The sequence below is a fragment of the Protopterus annectens genome, chromosome 7.part0 (assembly GCF_019279795.1).
Source record: "Protopterus annectens isolate FY-2018-M chromosome 7.part0, PAN1.0, whole genome shotgun sequence".
In the NCBI taxonomy this organism is placed as follows: Eukaryota; Metazoa; Chordata; order Ceratodontiformes; family Protopteridae; genus Protopterus; species Protopterus annectens.
The window spans coordinates 456103069-456125042 of record NC_056739.1 but is presented as its reverse complement, the minus strand read 5'-3'; the positions used below and the strand labels follow the sequence as shown (position 1 = coordinate 456125042).

At 39.4% G+C, this 21974-nt stretch overlaps 1 protein-coding gene across 1 annotated transcript in view; it reads right to left on the bottom strand.

The window, feature by feature from the left end:
• Positions 1-1773: 1773 nt before the first annotated feature.
• Positions 1774-21974, bottom strand: part of LOC122805982 (extracellular calcium-sensing receptor-like) — a 99874-nt gene continuing 79673 nt past the window's right edge. Inside the window, exon 5 of the mRNA XM_044076221.1 lies at positions 1774-2684. Coding sequence (XP_043932156.1) covers positions 1774-2684 — 911 coding nt within the window. The remainder of the gene's footprint in view (positions 2685-21974) is intronic.

The following is a 21974-nucleotide window of genomic DNA, read 5'->3' as shown; positions in this document are numbered from 1 at the left end:
GTCTAATCTAGACAGGTGAAAATAACCTTAGACAAATTAGCAGCATAAATCTTTACAGAATTGTCTCTGCCTTTTAAAGTTGTCTCTGTAAGTTTATACATTATAAGCTAACTCAGGTAGGTTCCACTAAGACTTAAGTATATAACAATCATATATACTACTTTATACACAGGGTACTAATAAGTAAGCCTTAAGAGTTGTGAAATTTGGAATACTACCCAGTGCCATTAGCAGTCAGATCCTTTTCTTTTCACAGGTGCATGTAAGCACCCACAAGTAAACTGCCATCATAATCTCTTGATATCATTAATCGGCACTAGCAGAACTTACTTCCCTATACAGCCCACTTCTACTAAGTAGGACATTCATACATTTCCATGGTAAGAATTAAGCCCTTTCACTCTCCACTAATATGTTAATAACCTTCTAAGACAATTTGCCCTCTTTCACTTGTTAAAGATGACAATGGTCAGAGACCTAAAACAAAAATGATGTTACTGGTGCAAAACTTGGAACAGGATGAGTCAAATGTAGGTCACTGTCAAGTAGTTAAACTGGTCCTAGAACAAACAGTCCACAGACCTGAAATGAAATGTGACCATAAATCCAATATACCAACAAACAAGGCTACAACCAAAGCCACTCTAGTCTCACAGCTGAATCAATAAAAACAGTGTTTAATCAAAATGCATCATATAAAGCTCATTTAGCTGTACTTTTTCAGTCCATCTCGCCAACTAAACCACTTTACTTTTAACTCGTTCCACAATCATTGTTCTTTTCTGAAAATGAACCACTGTGATATTCCACACCTTCTTAATATACTTCATATTTAAGAATCTCGGGGACATATAAACATCTTCTCTTCCTTAAACTCTATGCTCCCTTTCTTGTAAGATCTCTTACTTCCTAAATCTTTTAACCTCAAATGCTATTCCTAATACTTTGAAATTGGATAGTATTATTATTACAGTCACCAAAATGTGAACGTCAGTCACCCACCAACTTCAGATTCATATTTCTATTCCTTGTATTACATAAAATATTTGGAAAAAATGTCTGTGGATAAGTACAAGCTTGCATCAGTTTGCTTATGAAAACATAATGGCAGCACTTTTGAATGGTCACTGGTTTCATATTTAGAAATACAAAGACCAGCTCTCATGAGTCGTTTTAATAGACTTAAAAATACCTTTAATGGTGTGAACCACCCTCATCTAATATTATCATCACAGTTCATATGACACTCATTCAAAACTTACTGGTTGGCTAACTACCATAACAACATAACCTACTCAATAAAATTACAGAATTCACACTGAAGTCAAATCAACCCTGCCAGAAAGGAAGTAGAAGCCGGTACCCAAATCCCCTGTTATTCCCAGTTTTTATTCAAGATCATACCCTAGAATTAGCCACGCTCACTGCAACTTCAGATGTTGAAGAGATACTGATTTTAGATCCTCTCCTAACCAGAATAAAATACAAAACTCTATTTATTTATTTGCATACATTTGTGAGTCTGACTGACTGAGGATCCATTTTCACTTGAGGCCGAGTGAGAAAATCTCCACAGTTAGCATTATAAATAGTTTTGTAAAGTGAATTAACATATCTCAAAAATAATTTGAAATGAATCATATTGTGAACATTTGCTTTACAGACTTGTTATACCTACAGGCATTTTGTCTTTGCAACATTTTTGTTTTAAATTTCTAGAGCAATTTAAACAGACAGAAGATCATTAGCAAACTGCTATCCCATGGCTCTCACTTAATATTTTTTGTTAATTAATTTTGCAGATCCCATTCCTTGACTTCTACTGTTCAGATGTGGTCTCAGGAGAATAATGTAACACTTTGGGAAAAATATGCAAATAAGCATCCCAGCACTGGAAGCTAAGATAGCAAATACCTCAACAGCCACTGGATACCTGCCTTTTGTGCTCAGGTATGCTGGGATAAAAGAAAGCCAAACACTAGCAAAAACAAGCATGCTAAAAGTAATGTATCTTGCATCATTAAAGTTATCAGGCAAATTCCTTGCAAGAAAAGCCACAACTAAACTAATAGTGGCAAGAAGGCCCATATATCCCAGCATGCTCCAGAATGCAGTCACTGACCCATCATTACATTGTAGAGTGATTGTGCCTTCTCCAGATTCCATATCAGACTCAGGGAAAGGTGGGGAAAGCAACAGCCATCCACTGCAAATGAGTATCTGAATTAAAGTACAACCAAATACTACAGAGCTTGGCAGTCTTATTCCTAGCCACTTTCTTAAGTTACTTCCTGGCTGAGTAGCCCTGAAGGCAATAATAACGATGACTGTTTTGGCAAGAATACAAGAAATGGCAACAGAAAATACAAGACCAAAAGCTGCCTGACGGAGAAGACATGTCAGTCCTGTGGGCTGTCCAATGAAAATCAAGGCACAAAGAAAACACAGCATAAGGGAGAAAAGGAGAATGTAACTGAGTCCACGGTTGTTGGCCTTGACTATTGGTGTCTCCTTATTCCTGACAAAAACACAAAGGATATTAGCAGTGATGCCTGTGAATACACAGTTAACTGCAGCTAGGGCTGCTCCCAGAGAATCTTCATAAGACAGGACTTCACTGAGTTTCTGAATGCACTTCACCCTCTGATCATTGGGCTTTAGTTCTTTTGGACATTTCAGGCAGCCTGTAGCACCTGTAACAAAATAAACTCACCTAAGTCAGGGCTTCACTAGCCAACACTGATATGTAAAACATCATCAAAGCTCATAATTTGAACAATCAAAAAACTACTAAATAGCAGAACATAAAATTCAGGACTTCGTTGTGTGTCACTGATGCTCAGCATAGCTGTTCAAGTGCAGCATACTTGTTTTAAAAACAAATAAATTCTGCCTTCCTGATTTTGTTTTGTAAACAAACTATTGCATAATTTAAGCTATGTCATGTCATATATTATGCATAGTGATAATATTACTTACTTGGCTGGATGCACTCAACCTCTAGGTTTGTGTCCAGGTGGTAGAGATGTACTGTAGTTGTTTTTGTATTATTGTTAATTTAATACATAATCATAACAGAGTATCAGAAATAAAGTTTTGTAATTAGCTGTACATATAAGATCAACCTTGTGTTTATATTTTATTGACACTAATAGATAATAGCCATATTCTGAGCAAAATTTGCAGTTATATCAGAAGGGCACTTAAACTGTAATTGCAATAAGACACAGTACTTTTTTTTAATATAGTTTTTCACTTTATTCAGAGACTATCTTCTGAAGTCTTCAATAAGGTAATGCTACAATTTCTGCCACAAAAGTTCCCCATCCCACCAATTGTCAAATACAGCCTTGAAGTGCCACACCATGTAGCCACTTGTCCAGTTTTCTGCAAAGTGAAGAAGTTCTTCCCCTTGAAGCTGTGGCTTTATATGGTCATGGAAAGGTGTCCTTGATTCATCTCTGCAGTTACGTGTGGATGCAGTAATGGTACAGGTAAGATGTTGACATGGTGAGAAAGGTCCAATTTTTCCTTCTGTAAATCCCTGGTGGTATACGATATGCATTCAAGTAGTATAGCCCTTTATCACGTTAATGAAAGTTTAAGAAACAAACTAAAAACCTTCGCCCGGACGGCAAGTGCAAAGGCCCAAACTGACACAATAAATCAAATAAACGTCAGCACCAAATGGGGAAATATCCACTTTTTATTGTAGACAGACCAGTTTTGTCCCCAAAGGACCCTTTATCAATGTAAAAAAAAGTGGGTTAAAACTACCCACTTATAAATAACTAGAGCACCACAAGATAACCAATGACATACAGTAGCTCATAAATAATTCATTAAATACACCAGAACTACTGAAAAATTTTTTAAAACAAATACCCTCCACCAATAATAAATAACCCTATCACAACAAATATACATACAAAAGCAAAAATGATGCATGAAGCATTGAAAATTCTCTACAGATGTTCATTTAGACCTGGTGGAAAAAGTCCTCCAAGTCTAATTATCCAACCTTTTTCCTTCCTAGTTAACATCTCATGCCATCTGGCTTTAATAAATTTGTGTCCACCTACTTTATCAATGATAATGAAGTGCAAACAAGTAGTACTATGCACAAGGGTGTGTTTATATAAAGCATTAGTAATGACCTTATTTCTCATATTGTTAAAATGTTCCGAAATGCGTAGCTTCATTGGTCTGGACGTTTGTCTGATGTAGAATGTAGAGCAATTACAAGTGACCAAATAAACAACCCAGTCACTACGACAATTAGTCAACAATTAAGTTTCAAAGACACGTGGTGTATTCTTACTGCTAAACTCCTTGGTTTTTACCACATGTTTATAAAAGCTACAATGACCACAAGGGAAACACTCCATCAAAGTGGTGCCATCCAGAGTCCATTGAGACTTAATATTGGGCAGGGAAACACATTTATAAAAACTCAAGTGACCACCCAAGGTGACCCCTCTTCGAAAAGAAAATGCACACCTATCATCTGAATATCCCAATGTCTCTGTATGAGATTGACCAATTGCTGGATGTTTCTGCCAAAGGTAGTTATGAACCTAATCTTGGTATCATCTCCAGATTTATGTTGATTGTATGTCAACAATTCATGTCTGGGCATTTTGTCAACCTGATTCATAACTGATGATAAATGGATGGAAGAATACCTTCTTTGCATAAATCTAGTTGAAAGATCAACATTGTAGCGTACTTAATCATCCTCCCTAGAACAAATACTTCGAATGCGCATGTATTGAGATTTCAGAATGTTTCTAATAATGTGTCTTGGATGACAGCTGGATGCATGTAACAAAGAGTTAGAATGAAAGGGTTTCCTATATACAGAGCTGGTAAGGGTACCATCAGCTTGTTTATTTACCATGACATCCAAAAAAGAGGTAGATTTCTTGTTATAGTTAACTGTAAAATAGATCCACCATTTGTTGTCATTGAGATACTCTAAAAATTCCTGCAAGTATATGATATCTGATTTCCATATTATCCAGCAGTCATCCAAGAAATGCCTCCATATATCAATTTATTCCATGAAAATGTTATGATTATTATCATAAATCATGATGTGTTCAAAATAACCCATGAATAGGTCAGCATAAATGGGGGCAAAAGAAGCCCCATAGCCGTACCCTTCATCTGGAGATAACAGATACCATTGAAATAAAAGGCATTCTTCGTCAGTACATGCTCAGTTAAACATAATAGGAAGGTGTTGAACCCAGGGCTGTAAAGGGCTAGTTCATTCAACCAAAATTCCAAGGCCATCAAACCAGCCCAATGAGGGATACTGGTGTATAAAGAAGTTACATCCAAAGTGCAAAGAAGTCAGTCAACATCCAATTCTGTGTCATTAATGATGTTTAAAAATTCGGTGGTATCCTTAATTCTGGCCCTCACAGTTGTTAATGAACCCTTTCTGAATCTATATCGGTGTATCTTACTAAATATCTCAAACCCTTGTTAACAGATGTGAGGGTCAAAATTAAGGATACCACCAAATTTTTAAACATCATTAATGACACACAATTGGATGTTGACTGGCTTCTTTGCACTTTAGATGTAACTTCTTTATACACCAGTATCCCTCATTGGGCTGGTTTGATGGCCTTGGAATTTTGGTTGAATGAACTAGCCCTTTACAGCCTTGGGTTCAACACCTTTCTATTATGTTTAACTGAGCATGTACTGACGAAGAATGCCTTTTATTTCAATGGTATCTGTTATCTCCAGATGAAGGGTACGGCTATGGGGCTTCATTTGCCCCCATTTATGCTGACCTATTCATGGGTTATTTTGAACACATTATGATTTATGATAATAATCATAACATTTTCATGGAAGAAATTGATATTTGGAGGCATTTCTTGGATGACTGCTGGATGATATGGAAATCAGATATCATATACTTGCAGGAATATTTTAGAGTATTTCAATGACAACAAATGGGGGAATCCGTTTTACAGTTAATTATGACTAGAAATCTATCTCTTTTTTGGATGTCATGGTAAATAAACAAGCTGATGGTACCCTTACCAGCTCTGTATATAGGAAACCCTTTCATTCTAACTCTTTGTTACATGCATCCAGCTGTCATCCAAGACACATTATTAGAAACATTCCGAAATCTCAATACATGCGCATTCGATGTATGTGTTCTAGGGAGGATGATTTACTATGTTACAATGTTGATCTTACAGCTAGATTTATGCAAAGAGGGTATACTTCCATTCATTTGTCATCAGTTATGAATCAGATTGACAAAATGGCCAGACAGGAATTGTTGACATACAATCAACATAAATCTGGAGATGATACCAAGATTAGGTTCATAACTACTTTTGGCAGAAACACCCAGCGATTGGTCAAGCTCGTACAGAGACATTGGGATAGTCTATTAGCGGATGAACATCTTGGACAAATTTTGGATGATAGGTGTGCATTTTCTTTTCAAAGAGGGGTCACCTTGGGTGGTCACTTGAGTTTTTATAAACTTGTTTCCCTGCCCAATATTAAGTCCCAACGGACTCTGGATGGCACCACTTTGATGGGGGTGTTTCTCTTGTGGTCATTGTAGCTTTTGTAAACATGTGGTAAAAACCAAGGAGTTTAACAGTAAGCATACACCACAGGTCTTTGAAATTAAATCGACTAATTGTAGTAGTGACTGGGTTGTTTATTTGGTCACTTGTAATTCCTCTGCATTCTACATCGGACAAATGTCCAGACCAATGAAGCTACGCATTTTGGAATATCTTAGCAATATGCGAAATAAGGTAATTACTAATTCTTTATATAAACACACCCTTGTGCATAGTACTGCTTGTTTTCACTTCACTATCACTGATAAAGTAGGTGGACACAAATTTATTAAAGCCAGATGGCATGAGATGCTAACTAGGAAGGAAAAAGGTTGGATAATTAGACTGGGTGGACTTTTTCCACTAGGTCTAAGTGAACATTTGTAGGGAATTTTCAATGTTTCATGCATCATTTTTGCTTTTGTATGTATATTTGTTGTGATAGGGTTATTTATTATTGGTGGAGGGTATTTGTTTTAAAAAAAACATTTTCAGTAGTTCTGGTGTATTTAATGAATTATTTATGAGCTACTGTATGTCATTGATTATCTGGTGGTGCTCTAGTTATTTATAAGTGGGTAGTTTTAACCCACTTTTTTTGACATTGATAAAGGCTCCTTTGGGGCGAAACCGGTATGTGTACAATAAAAAGTGAATATTTCCCCATTTGGTGCTGGCCGCTTATTTGATCTAATGAAAGTTTGCATCAACCACTATGTACAAGGCTCTGAATTCCCTTTTCATTAAGAACAGATGGCAGAAAAATTGCCTGAAGCTGCCTCCTGCTAACACCTGATCTTGTCCATGAACCTGTGTCACCATTAGTGCTGCAGATGAATGCAATGCCACAGATTCAGAAGACTAGCTGATATGCCATTGTTTAGGTAAATGGCCATTTAGTCACTCATACAAGCATAAATAATTATCAAGGATCATTTGTTGTTAAAGTTATAGTGGAGAACTGTAAGAAGGGGAAGATTCTAAGTACAGCATGGATTGACTACAAAAAAGCATTTGATAGTGTCCCACATTCATGAATAAAAGAGTGCTTAAATATGTATAGGATACACCCTATACTGATTGACTACATTACAGTAATCATGAAACAGTGGCAGACCACTTTGCAATTAAGCCATGATAAAGGACAGATTATTATCCCATGGATAAAAATTCAAAGGGGAATATTCCAGGGTGAATCTTTGTTACCGTTGCTACTCTGCCTTGTCATTAATCCATTAAGCTGTTCACTTAACAGCTAAGGCCATGGCTACAATTTGGCTCCTAGATAACAACAAAGTCTAATGACTTCTCATCTTCACTTTGTCGATTTAAAACTGTATAGCTCATCAGATGAGGAACTAAAAGGACAGCTGCAGGTTGTCAAAACATTTTCAGATGATATTGGAATGTCATTTGGTCTTGATAAATGTGCAAAAGCAACCTTTATAAAAGGAAAACTGCAGCACCAGGAAAACATCCGTTTGGGACAAGAATGTGATATAAAAGAACTTGAGCAAGAGGGAGTGTATAAATACTTAGGAATTGATGAAGGGTTAGCAATAAAACATGAACAAATGTGAGTAAACCTCAGTAAGGAGTACTTTAGAAGACTTAAATTAATCCTGAAAATGGCATTGACATCTAGGAACAAGATCCAAACTATAAATCAATTTGCTCTTCCTGTCCTAACTTATAGTTTTGGAGTGATTGACTGGCCCTAAAAAGTGTTGGATAGACTGGATATTAAAACAAGAAGGCTGCTTCATGCTTACCAAATGATTTATAAAAATCAGTGTATACCAAGATTATATATTTCCTATTCCAAAGGAGGGTTGGGCCTCCTTGAAATTGATTACATGTATAGATCTGCAATCATGGGACTCCACACATATTTACTGACCTCACAAGATCCAAATGTAGTGAAAGTTTTGAAACATGAGGAGACTAAATCTAAGATGATGTCTCTGCTTAATTTAGCAGAAGCATATGGATGTCAAGCAGGAATGGAAATCAAACCAGAAGTGGATGAAAACCAGGCAGAAGTTGAATGTGCCAAAAAACAAAAGAAAGAATATAAGGTGAAGGACCAGATGAGAAGGCAAGAAATGTGGAAAAAACATAAATATCGTTGCAAGTATAGAAAACTTCTGGAACAGCCTAATGTTGTTCAAGAACAAATGCAGGGATGGTTAAAGAGAGGCAAATTCAAACCAAGAAATGAAAGGTTAATATTGGCAGCCCAAGATAGTGGGCTACATACACGCTGGTTTACAAAGTCCATTGAACATGTGGGAGAAACAGACATATGTAGGTTTTATAAAACCGAATTGGAAACAGTCACACACCTTGTTGCAGGCTGTGACACTCTAATGGCAGAGGGACTGTATACTGTAAGGCATAATAATGTGGCAAGACTGTTACACTGGAGATTGTACAAACATTATGGTATTGAAGTGGCTTAAAAATACTGGAAACATGAGCCACAAAGAATCATAGAAAATGATGAAGTTTATATCACATGGGATCACCCAATACTAACAGTTCAAAAGATAGATGCTAGAAAACCGGATATAGTCCAAGAAAAGAAGACAAAAGTAGCAATCATTGAAATCGCCACACCCAGTGACTACAGTATCTTGCGTACAGAGAGACACAAAGTCATAAAATACCTGGATCTGCAGTCAGAAACGAGAGCCATGTGGAAGAAAGTTACCCAGACAGTTCCAATAGTAGTAGGAGCAATGGGTCTTATAAAAAAGAATTTACAATCGTATTTATATATGTTACCAATTCATGTAACACCGTTCGAATTGCAGAAGGATTCATTACTGGGCACATTGCGGGTGCTGCAAAGAGCACTTTTGGCTGACATCAAAGAGTGAAACAATACTAATTTCATGAACTTTAATTGTACTTTGACTTAGGAATGGGGTCCATTCACATCATGGTATTAGAAACCCAAAAGACTTGAAGAAATTAAAAACAGCATAAATCATCCTTGGGTATCTGTAGCACATTCGTCAAGCTTGTATTCAGTAGTTATCCTTTAATTATGGAAGTGTGTGTGTGATTGTAGTGGTTCTGGATACTGGGTCTCTGACAGACACACCTGACATTACAACCTGTGCTTAGCAGTTAGCTTGGTTACTGAACGTGTACTAAGAGAAGAGAAGTACACTTAGATGATGCATCTTCTGAAATAGCTCTTTCAAAGAAGGCAGGTAAGAAATGCCCTTCTGATTTGCACTGGAGATCTGGTAGGCACACCTGATTTTGTCTGTAACCTTTGCTTAGCAGTAAGCTGAGTCACAGACCATGCAGTAAAAAGAGAGGCAATGTACACTTGCATAATACTAAGAATTCTAGCAAAGAAGGCAGGTAAGAAATGCCCTTTTGATTTGCACTGCAGTTCTGACCAGTGTGCTGGAGAATAATAAAAACACAAATGATATAAAGAAGTTAAACTTCATCAGAATTAAGCCCACTGCTGTAGTATTTCTGCAGTATGCTGTAGTCAAATCACTGGAGCACTGACATTTCAGTCAATGCAAAAAAAATTCTAAGCTTATTTCCTCACTTTCCTGTAACTAGTCTAGTCCAGATAGAGATCTGCTGTATCCAGGACTGTTTGTAAGCTCCTGAGTCCCCCAAGCCTTTCTGTGTTGGAGAGAAGCCTTCTAGATTATCAGTGGGAGTGGTAAGCACTAGTTATCTATCTACCACAAGAAGAGTGGTTTCTGGCCCAGATATTGTGGCTTATTGGCCTTTTGGGCAGTTTCTTCCATCACTTTCAACTTTCTGGCTTAAAAGCCTGCATTTGCATTGGTTTCCCCCCTTTCCTGTAACTTGTCTAGTCCAGATACAGATTTGCTGTGTCCAAGACTGTTTGTAAGCTTCTGAGCCCCCCAAGCCTTTCTGTGTTGGTGGGAAGCCTTCTAGTTTATCAGTGGGAGTGGTAAGCACTAGGTAGCCTATCTACCACAAGATGAGTGGTTTCTGGCCCAGAAATTGTAATTTATTGGCTGTTTAGACAGTTTTTCCATCTCTCTCTCAACTTTCCAGTTTAAAAGCCCATGTTTGCACTTGTTTCCCGCCTTTCCTGTAATTAGTCTAGTCCAGATACAGACTTGCTGTATCCAGGACTGTTTGTAAGCTTCTGAGCGGTGACAGAGTCTGCTCTTCAATTTTTCCCTTAGATCTATTAGTTCTCTCCTCTCCTCTCCAGCACTTATACTAGCTTATTAGTCTAGCACTTTACCAGACTTCTTGTAGCAATTATTGTAGCATGCAAAAGTGCTACCAGTACTAAACGTTCTACAAGGAAACAGATCCAGTACTTATTATCAATGCCCACCCCTCCAGGCATGTCTAAAGGTCAGTTCCCTGTGCTTTCTCCTATTAACCTGGTGATTATGGGCATCCTGAGGCAATGCAGAAACTGCTTCATGTACACCGCCAACCCTCTCCTCTTACCTTCCAACACTCAGCCACGCACTCTCCAGACAAGACTGGAATAGCTGGTCAAGAGGAGAAGGTCAACACTTGCACCACACTACATGGAGCACATAGCACACACCAGCACTGCCATCACATGAAAACACAAACCATACACCCACCTTCATGGAGGGTCTCAATAAAAATCTACCCAAGCAGCAGAGACCTCCAAGGCAGAAATGAACTCAACCACCACAACACTAATCACGAGACACATAACTCCCCTAAACAGTGTGCCACTCAACCAAAGCCCCTAAGGCAAAACAGCATGCCTAACACACTAGTCATAGGTGACTCGATAATGAGACACTCTGATGTCCCACTCACTAGGCTGAATAAGGAGAAAGTAACAGTCAGCTGCCTGTCAGGTGCCAGGATCCACCACATAACGCATGGACTCAGGTCCCTCAACAACAGGTACAAATATGACTGTCTGTCACTGTACATGTGGGTGTGAATGACCTGAAATGTATCTCCCTGGACTACATGAAAAGAGACATGGAGGAGCTCTCGGATTATGTAGCCCAAACGGGTATGACCCTAACCCTGAGCAGCATCCTACTATCACCCAAAATTATACCACAGTACAAGAAGACAATGATTGATTTCAACAATTGGCTAAGTTTCTGGTGTCATTCTAAGGGGATCCAGTATCTGTCTGCCTGGGATGACATGATTGACAGACCTCAATGCTTTGCCAGAGATGGCCTGCATCTGTCACACCTGGGCTTCTGGATAATTGCCAAGGCTCTTGCCACCACTATAGTGCCTTTTTTAGGTGGTGTTCCAAAGACCAAATTACCACCATAACAGCTGCAAACAAATGCAATCTGAGGGTCATGCTGCTCAATGCTAGAAGTCTAAATCTCAAAATGCACTCACTCAAAGCACTACTTAAAATGGATAACGACATTTGTTCTGTAACAAATTCCTGGTTCAAGGCAGCAGAAAGCACCCCTTCACTACCAGGCTATAACTCATTCCGCACCTTTTGGCCCCAGAACTTGGACAGAAGCTCCAAAGGCAATGGTGTTTCCATATTCTTAAAGGAAGCACACACCTCCAGACTGGTAGCCCAACATAATGCATCTGAGATACTCCAGGTGCAGCTAACATTGGGTAAGACAGTGATTCAGGTCATAGCCTATTATAGGTCCCCAACCATGTTCCAAGACTCGTACTCCACATTCCTAAGCACCCTGGAGAATATTAGGGTCCAACCTAACACTCTCTTACTAGGCGACTTCAACTACCCCTCCATTAACTGGGTAAACTACTCATGCACCAATGCACTTGCCCAACATTTCCTGGAGTTCATTAATTCCAATGCCCTGGACCAGGTCGTTCTTAGCCCCACTAGAGGTAACAACATCCTTGACCTGGTAATTACTAACATGGGCAACTGTTGCTCTACACCAATAGTCAACTCCTCCCTGGTTAGATCCTACCACAAAATAATCACCTTGAAAATCCACCCCCCCCCCCCACAAAGGTAACCACCATGAAAAATACACCAAAGCTAACTTTGGGCTCCTAAAAACAGAGGTGGCTAACATAACGGCACCCATGCAACTGGAGAATAGTTGCGTGACCACAGAATCATACACCAGTGCACTGTTTGAACACGTACACAAATGCATGGATCTCGCCATACCCAATAGAACCAAGATGCTCTCCTCCAAAAAAAGGAAGCCAATCTGGTGGTCCCCTGCCATAAATAAACTCTACAACAGAAGGAAGAAACTGATGTGGAATAAGGTGAAGTCCCAAGACTGGAAAAACTCCCTTATCAGCCTCAACAAAAAGTTGAGATACCTCATCAAATCCTCTAAAGCTAGCTATGAAAGCAGAATTGCAGCAGATAATAAAGACAACCACAAGGCCTTCTATATTTACGTAAAGAATCTCCACGGCAATACCCAGATTTGCTCTGAGCTATTGCACAATGGTACCTCCTATACAGAGCCAACAGATATTGCCAGTATACTGGCCGAGAGAGTCAGTGCCAACTTTACTACTCCCTCCCTCCCCCCAAAGGACCAATCACAATACCAGTAGATTGCCAGGCACCCATTATTACTGCTACACAGATTAAAACAACACTGTCCAAGGCTAAGAATACAGCTTTTATGGGACCTGACAGTATCCCTGGTTTGTTCTACATGAACTACAGAGTCAACTGGCACCTCACCTGTGTGCCCTGTTCAATCACAGCCTCACCTCATGCTTTGTCCCCACTGAATGGAGCACTGCTACAGTCATCCCTCTCCACAAAGGAAGAGCAACTACAGACCCTGGGAACTATCTCCCCATTAGCCTGATGAATCTGATATGCAAAGCTATGAAACGCATCATCATGGACCTAATAAACAAGGATATAGGGAATCTCCAAACTCTGGATCCCACACAGTTTGGTTTAGTGAAGGGTAGAATCATACCTGTTCAACTTAGTCTACTTCTTTGAGTCAGTCACCAGAGCTGTGGATGAAGGCAAGGTGGTTCATACAGCCTACCTTGATCTGGCCAATGCTTTTGATACCATTCCCCACTCAGGAATCATAGAAAAACTCACTAAGCTTGGCATCAACCCCTATATCACTAGGAGGGTTGCAAACTGGCTCACAGATAGAACCCACAGTGTGAAAGTAGCTGACTCCAAGTCAGACTGCCGATGAGTCACGAGTGGAGTCCTACAGGGTTCAGTCCTGGGTCCTCTCCTATTTGGTATCTACTTCTCTGAAGTCCAGGCCAACATGAAGGGACTCTGGCTGATGAAGTTTGCAGACGATTGCAAGTTGGGAGCTATTATTAACTCCCAAGCGATGTTGACATCCTACAGAATGGCCTCACTGAGACCAACGACTGGTGTCAGAACCATGGCCTTAAGATCAATGCCAAAAAATGTGTCGTCATCCTCTTTGGGTAAAAAATTACCACATTGATGGTAGTCCACTGAACACAGAAGGTGTTATAAGAGATATGGGAACACAGGTTGACAGCAACCTCTCTTTTGATCACCACATTGCCACTGTTGTCAGAAAGTTCTTCTATGTAGTACATCTCATTACGAAGGGTTTTGCATCCAAGAAGAAAGAGGCATTGTCTCCCTGTACTCTTCCCTCATTAGGCCAATCATTGAGTACAATGCCCCATTTGGCATCTACCTCACTAGATACCTACAACAACTGGAGAGGCCACAAAAGTACTTCACAAAGTGGATCCTAGGCCTTAAACACTTGTCCTATATGGACAGACTGAAAAAACTCCAACTATTGTTTCTCTCATATCGCCTACTTAGAGGCGATCTCTTCTGGACTTACAAAGCCATGTCTGACCCAGCTCTGTTAGAAATAATATATCTAAAGAAATCCCAATCCCTCCACACCACACGCTCCAGAGACCTCAACCTCATTACCACAATTAACAGAATATGCTGGAGGGACAGGTTCATAACCCAGAGACTGCCCATACTATGGAACAGACTTCCCATACATGTCAAGCAGAGCACCTAGCTGATCCTCTTCAAGAGAAATCTTGATGAGTGGATGGGAAACAGACAATTCACCCCAGGGATAACTCCAGTGGCTCTACTCAACAGAGGCAGTGTGAACTAAGGTCAGGTGGCACTATGCCAGGGTAATCCTATGGCTAGGCTTGTAAAGGTCCCAGGGCCATTAGCCTAGTACACACCTATGAACCTATGGTTTGTTTTATGGAGACTACAGCTCTAGTAATGTCAGTTTCCTGTAGGATGAATCAACTGCTACTTTCTTGTATGAGAGGGTACATTAACTGCATTTGAAATTGCATCACTCAACAAAGAAAAGATGCAGCAGTGCTATATGATGCAAAGTGTGATCCTGATGAGAGTCACTATGAGTTAAAACCTTACAAGGTAAAATACTGTGCAGTGTATGGAATACAGAGATTATGCTCTGATATCTGGAAAAATGACAAACTGGTTAACAACTTCTCTAGTGAGAGACCTGATCGTAACAACACTTAGTGGGTGTTTAACAATTATTAAGCACCCACCTAAGTGCTGTTCTGACTGGGTCTCGTGCTACGGACTAACAATGGAGTGTGACATCTGGTAATGAACAGCAGCAGAAGGTAAAAAGTAAAACAGCTTTGTGTTTGCCTACTGTCCATGATTCTCAATTGTCCCAGAGACAGGTTTCTCTCATATTTTTGCAGTGTCCCTATTAATATTTTCTGAACAATCACCTCACTGAGTATTACACTCAGTCAATAATACCAGACATTAGAGTTTTGTACTTTTTATTGTTCAGAAAATTCAAATTGATGCAAAAAATGTTGTTCTATTAACTTTTAACTGAATAAGAGCAATATTTAAAAATGGTCCCTGATTTTCATCCTTTGTCTCCAAATTATTTTTGGACTTGTCCAGAACATTTAAGCAAGGATGATGAAAGTTGTGCTGCTTTGCTTGACAGCTTTAAGTGAGTTTTACTGGCTTTTAAAGCTATTTGTGCTCCTACTTGGATTAGATAAAGCTCCAGTCTGGTGTTCACTCTACTTAATGCAGAGAGAACATTTGAGAAGGCCAACCCACTTAGGTTCTTAACCTTGAACTTTTCTTCTGCTCCTTCTTCCACTCTCCTTGTACTTTACTAAATAAAAATTGCACTTTATTTTGCCTTTGCCTCTTCTTAAAAATACTCAATTGTATTTATTCTGCTCCATTTATTACTGCTTGGTAGTAGCCTGATTAAATTGTAGCTGTTATTCTAAGCCTTTTGGTTTAAGCACATGGGCTCCAGACCAGTTGTTTTACATTAAGAAGGTTTGGGGTCTGCACTGTTGTGGCAAGACAGGTAGCTTACATCCCTCTAAGTTGGGAATTACTGATTGAAGGCTCAGTGTCTGTTATTCTAAAAGTGTATTAGTTCTGGTTAAAGCACTTGGGCTTCAGGCCAGTTATTTTTCATTAAGAAGGCTTGTTGTCTGCCCTCATGGGAGGAGAAGCTAGATTCTGCCCTTCTGAGCTGGGAATTTCTGGTTAAAGGCTTATTGTGCCTGCTTATTTGAACTGTTTCTTTCTTAAATTGGTGTGCCTTGTTTGCTGTAGCATAGACTAGATTCAGGCATCCTGAATCTAGCTTTGTTTGTATAACTTGAGCACTAATCCAGGCCATCTTTTTTGGAAAAGGTTCCCCTGCACCCTAGTGGCAGGAGTGTGCAGTTAGAACTTTTCTGATTGAAGACTGCTGGAACAGGGCTCAGTTTTGAGCTTTTTTACTGGTTAATTGGGTAATTTGTTTAAATCAGTTTGCTCGATTTCTATTGTTATATAAAAAATTGCACTTTATTCATCTACTTTTACTGTCTTTGTGTTTCTTCCTACTTTATTACTTTATTTTGTTTTGCTGCTTGCTCTTAAAATTTACTTAATTGCATTTATTCTGCTGCATTTATTACTGCTTGTTAGTAGCCTGATTAAATTGTAACTGTTATTCTAAGCCTTTGGTTGAAGCACTTGGGCTTAAGACCAGTTGTTTTACATTAAGGTTTGTGGTCTGCACTGTTGTGGTAGGACAGGTAGCGTACATCCTTCTAACTTGATAGTTGCTTATTGAAAATTAGTGTCTATTATTCTAAAAGTGTATTAGTTCTGGTTTAAGCACTTGGGCTTCAGGCCAGTTATTTTACATTAAGAAGGTGTGGTCTGCACTCTTGTGGGAGGAGAGGGCAGATTCTACCCTTCTGAGCTGGGACTTTTTGGTTAAAGGCTTATTGTGCCTGCTTATTTGAACTGTTTCTTTCTGAAATTGGTACGCCTTGTTTGCTGTAGCATAGACTAAATTCAGACCTGCTGAATCTAGCTTTATTTAACTTGAGCACTAATCCAGACCATCATTTTTTGGAGAAGGTTCCCCTGCATCCTAGTGGCAGGAGTGTGCAGTTAGAACTTGTCTGATTGAAGACTGCTGGAACGGGGTTCAGTTTTTAGCTTTTTACTGGCTAATTGGTTAATTTGTTTAAATCAGTTTGCTCATTTGCTACTGTTATATTAAAAAAATACACTTTATGCATTGCTGCTTAACTAGGGTTTAACTATTCCCGGTGCCATAAAGTCTACTGTTCAAATTTTCCCTTAGAGCTAGCCAGTTTTTTGGTTTTAGCACTCAAATCTGTTTCATTGAGCTTAGCACTTGTTCAGAACTCATTTTAAGCACTAAATAAGCTACAAATTACTACAGCACTCAGCTTTCCTCACTTGTCTAGAGGAAAACAGTTTTTAGTACTTAATAAATAAGCACCTATCCAGGCATGTCTAAGGGACAGCTCCTGGTGTTTTCTCCTGTATACCCGATGAATCTGGGCATCTTCGGGCAATGCAGCAATTGCCTTATGTACACAGACAACCCTCCCTTCCTACCACCCAACACTACAACCTGTGAGAGATGCACTTATATAGCCAAACTGGAAGCAAAGCTGTCTTCACCCAAGACTGGACTAGACAGTCAAGAGGAGAAGGTAAACACTTGCACCACACCACACTCATCACATAGTCCCTCAAAACCTACACCACCAAAATACACACATAGAAACACAAAACACACACCTACATTCACGGAGGCTCTCAATTAAAATCTGCTCAAACAACAGAGACCTCCAAAGCAGAAATGCAAGGAACCTCCACCCCCTTCAACACAACCCAAATGACACATAGCCCACAAACTCAGTGTGCCACTCAACCACAGCCCATAAAGCATACCAACATACTCAACACTCTAGTCATAGGTGACTCTGTAGTCAGGGACACTGATGTTCCACTCACCAGGCTAAACAAGGAGAAAGTTACTGTCAGCTGCCTGTCGGGTGCCAGGATCCGCCACATAACACACGCACTCATGACACTCGATAACAAGTACAGATATTACTCTGTCATTTTCCATGTTGGTGTGAATGACCTGAGATGTACCTCCCTAGACTACATGAAAAGAGACATGAAGGAGCTCTCCGATCTTGTAGCCCAGGCAGGTATGACCCTAGCCCTGAGTAGCATCCTGCCATCACCCCAAATGATACCACAGTACAAGGACAAAATGATTGACTTCAACAATTGGCTAAGCTTCTGGTGTCATTTGATGGGGATTCAGTATCTGTCTGCCTGGGATGACATGATCGACAGACCATGATGCTTTGCCAGAGATGGCCTGCACCTGTCACCCTTGGGATTCCAGATATTGGCTAAGGCTCTTGCCACCCCTATAGTGCCTTTTTTAGGCAAGGTACAAATGACAAATTCACCACCGTAACAGGCACAAGCAAGCAAAATCTGTGGGGTAATGCTATTCAATGCTAGAAGTCTAAACCTCAAAATGCATTCACTTGAGGCACTCCTTAAAATGGAGAACATCGACATCTGTGCAGTGGCAGAGACCTGGTTCAAGGCTCCAGAGAGCACCCCTGCATTACCGGGCTATAATTCATACCACACCTTTCGGCCACCTAACCTGGACCGAAGCACTAAAGGTGGAGGCGTGTCCATATTCATTAAGTATATCCACACCTCCAGGCTAGTTGCTCAGCATAATGCATCTGAGATTATCCAAGTGCAACTAACTCTGGGCAAGACCACAATCCAAATTGTAACTTGCTACAGATCCCCCACCATGCCCCAGGATTCCCACTCCTCATTTCTTGATACACTGGAAAATATTAGGGTACAACCCAACACCCTAATAATGGGCGATTTCAACTACCCCACCATTAACTGGGAAAACTACTCATGTACCAACTCTTTTGCTCAGCGTTTTCTGGAATTCATAAATTGCAACACCTTGGATCAACTTACCCACACCCACCAGGAGCTGCAATATCCTAGACCTGGTCATTACCAACATGGGTGACCGATGTTCCACAACAGAGGTAAATTCCTCGTTGGTCAGATCCGACCACAAGCTAATCACCCTAGACATCCACATCCCGCCCCCACCTCCTATTAGGGAAACCACTGTAAATAATTTCTCCAAAACCAACTTTACGCTTCTTAGGACAGAAGTGGCAAACTTCACGACACCCATGCAGACGGACAGTAGAGGTACAACTGCTGAATTCTACACAAATACACTTTATAAGCACTTACACAAGTGCATGGATCGTGCTATCCCTAACAGAACCAAGATGCTATCCTCCAAAAAAAGGAAGCCGATCTGGTGGTCCCCTGCCATAAACAAACTCTACAACAGAAGAAAGAAACTGTTGCAAAAAAGAGTAAAATATCATGATTGGAGGAACTCCCTGGACAGCCTCAGTAAGAAACTGAGATCCCTCATAAAATTCTCCAAAGCTAGTTATGAAAACAAAATCACCACTGATTCTAAAGACAACCACAAAGCATTCTATAGCTATGTCAAGAATCTCAATGGCAACCCTCAGATCTAATCTGAGTTACAGCACAATGGCACTAAATATATAGAACCAACTGATATTGCCAACATCCTGGCAGATAGGTTCAGTGCTAACTTTACCCCCTTCTCACCCCCTAAAGGGTCCATCTCTATACCAGAAGAATGCAAAGTTCCTGGGATTCCAAGATGGCTGCTGGCTAGACTGCTCCCTATTCACTGTGCTCCTCACTGCTATGTAATTAACGGCTACTTTCAACAACTTTTAAGCGAAGTTTCTCCACAATTTTTTCTACAGAAATCTTCTCTGATTCAGATTCTTCACTTTGGGATTGCTTATTTTTGGAAAAAGATGAATTTTTGGATTAATTTACCTCAGAATAACTTTTGGCCTCAACAGTCTTTGGGCACGTGCACTCTAGAAGCTTATCTCTGTGTCAGTTCTCCTGCTTTCACACCTCTAGACTGGGTATGGCTGACAACTCAGACTCCATGGATACACAGACAACCAAGGCCAAATTTTCTTCTATGCTTTCTCCAGAGAAGGAGACTGGCTCCAAGAGACTAAGAACCACTAAACAATCTACTGAGAACATAAAAGTAAGTGCTAAAGATAAAAGTGACTCTAATTTTCATTTAGAAGACTTAAAAATGGCACTACAACCCATTCAAAGTGCTATACAGAGTTTTTCTGATCAATTCACTGATTTTGGTAAAACTTTAAAACAGATTAATGAAAGAATGGACATACTTGAAAATAAATATCTAGCCATAGAAATAAGAGCAGAGTCTATTGAAAGTGACTTAAAATCTAAAGATACTCTAATAGCTGATATACAAGCCAAAGTACTGGATTTAGAGGCAAGGAGCCGCAGAAATAATATAATAATTAGAGGTTTGCCAGAATCTTATGAAAATCAAAATTTAGTATCTGTGACTAAACAAATATTTGAGGCATTACTTAATTGTGAGGCAAATACAAAATCCTTAACTGTAGAAAGAGCGCACAGAGCCCTGCGAGCCAGACAAGACTCTACTTCACCTTGGATTATATATACAAGATTACTAGACTTTCAAGATACCCAGCGTATTTTAGAAGCAGCCAAAAGTAAAAAGCATCTCATATGGAATAAACATAAGTTGACTTTTTCACAGGATTTACCAGCACAAATAAAATTAAATAGACAAAAACTATCACCATATTGTGCAGATCTGATTAAAAGGGGTATAAAATTTTGAATGCGTTATTCTAATACCCTTTCTTTCAACTCTAATGACAGGAGTTATGTGTTTACAGACCCACAAGAAGCAAAAGACATCTTCTTAAAAGTATTCAAAACTCTTCCTGCTATTGATTCACAAAAATAATGCTCCTAACTAATGTAAGTACATTTGATGTCTAAGTTAGTGAGCTTGCGTTTAATACTATGGTTTCTTTATTAACATTGAATATAAGCCATAGTCTTGTTAAGGAAAGATTAATTCAGACTTTTTGTGTGTAAAACATGTGTATTAATGATATTTGGAGTGTCGCAAACTCAAATATTAATATTCCAGTACATCACGTCTTTACAATGTACCAATATCAACATGGCATAGTTTACATGAGCAAGTACTGTTTTTCTGTCCAAGAATACTTCTACAGAATGGAGGGAAAAATATCTGGTCTCTCGTGCTGCATAGCATCACCAACCTTGACTGATTTCCTTGGATTTATGTCTAGAACCATTCACGCACCTTTTCCTTTGATGTATACTTTCAGGATGTCATCAGTAGCGCTAGTGGAATGCATTTCTGTCTATCCTATCAGAATTGCGCTGGTTGTGCTACATGACTCGTAGTCTGTTGACAGGATTTAAAAAAGAATGAGAAAAAGGTTGTAACCCGATATCTTCAGTTGTCTGTCTACCCAGAACATGATTTCCTGATTTCCTGAAGTCGCGTAACTGAAGAGCTGCTGATTTACATTCTCGGGGTCTGTATCTTGACTGCATCAGCATTGTTTTCGCAAGTAAGTGTTATTTTTTTCTCGCAGGTTGGGACAGTGTGCTTTGCGTGCTGCAGGAAGCCTTTTGCTCATTTGGGACTGTCCCCAAGTACGTGCGAAGACATTTGTGCCTCTATGACTGACATTTAAATTAGAGCATTGTTTATTTCATATTCTAAGGCTTTTTATAAGCTATAATTTTTCTTGATGTTTGCGCAAAACAAACCAAGCATTTAGGATTTGGAATGTTATACATATTTATTTGCTATTAAATGTTGATAAGTTTAAATGTTACTTGCAAGGTTAATTTATAATGCTCAATAGGCTGGAGTTGATGTAATGGCTAATTGAGAGAAATGTGTAACTTTTTGCTTACACAGTTCATGCATATAATTTTTGTTACAAATATATTTACCAGCATATTTTCAATGACAATATAGGGAGTGTTAGGGTGTAACACACCTCACTTAAGGGTAATTTGAAGCCCTTGATAAGCATTTTAGT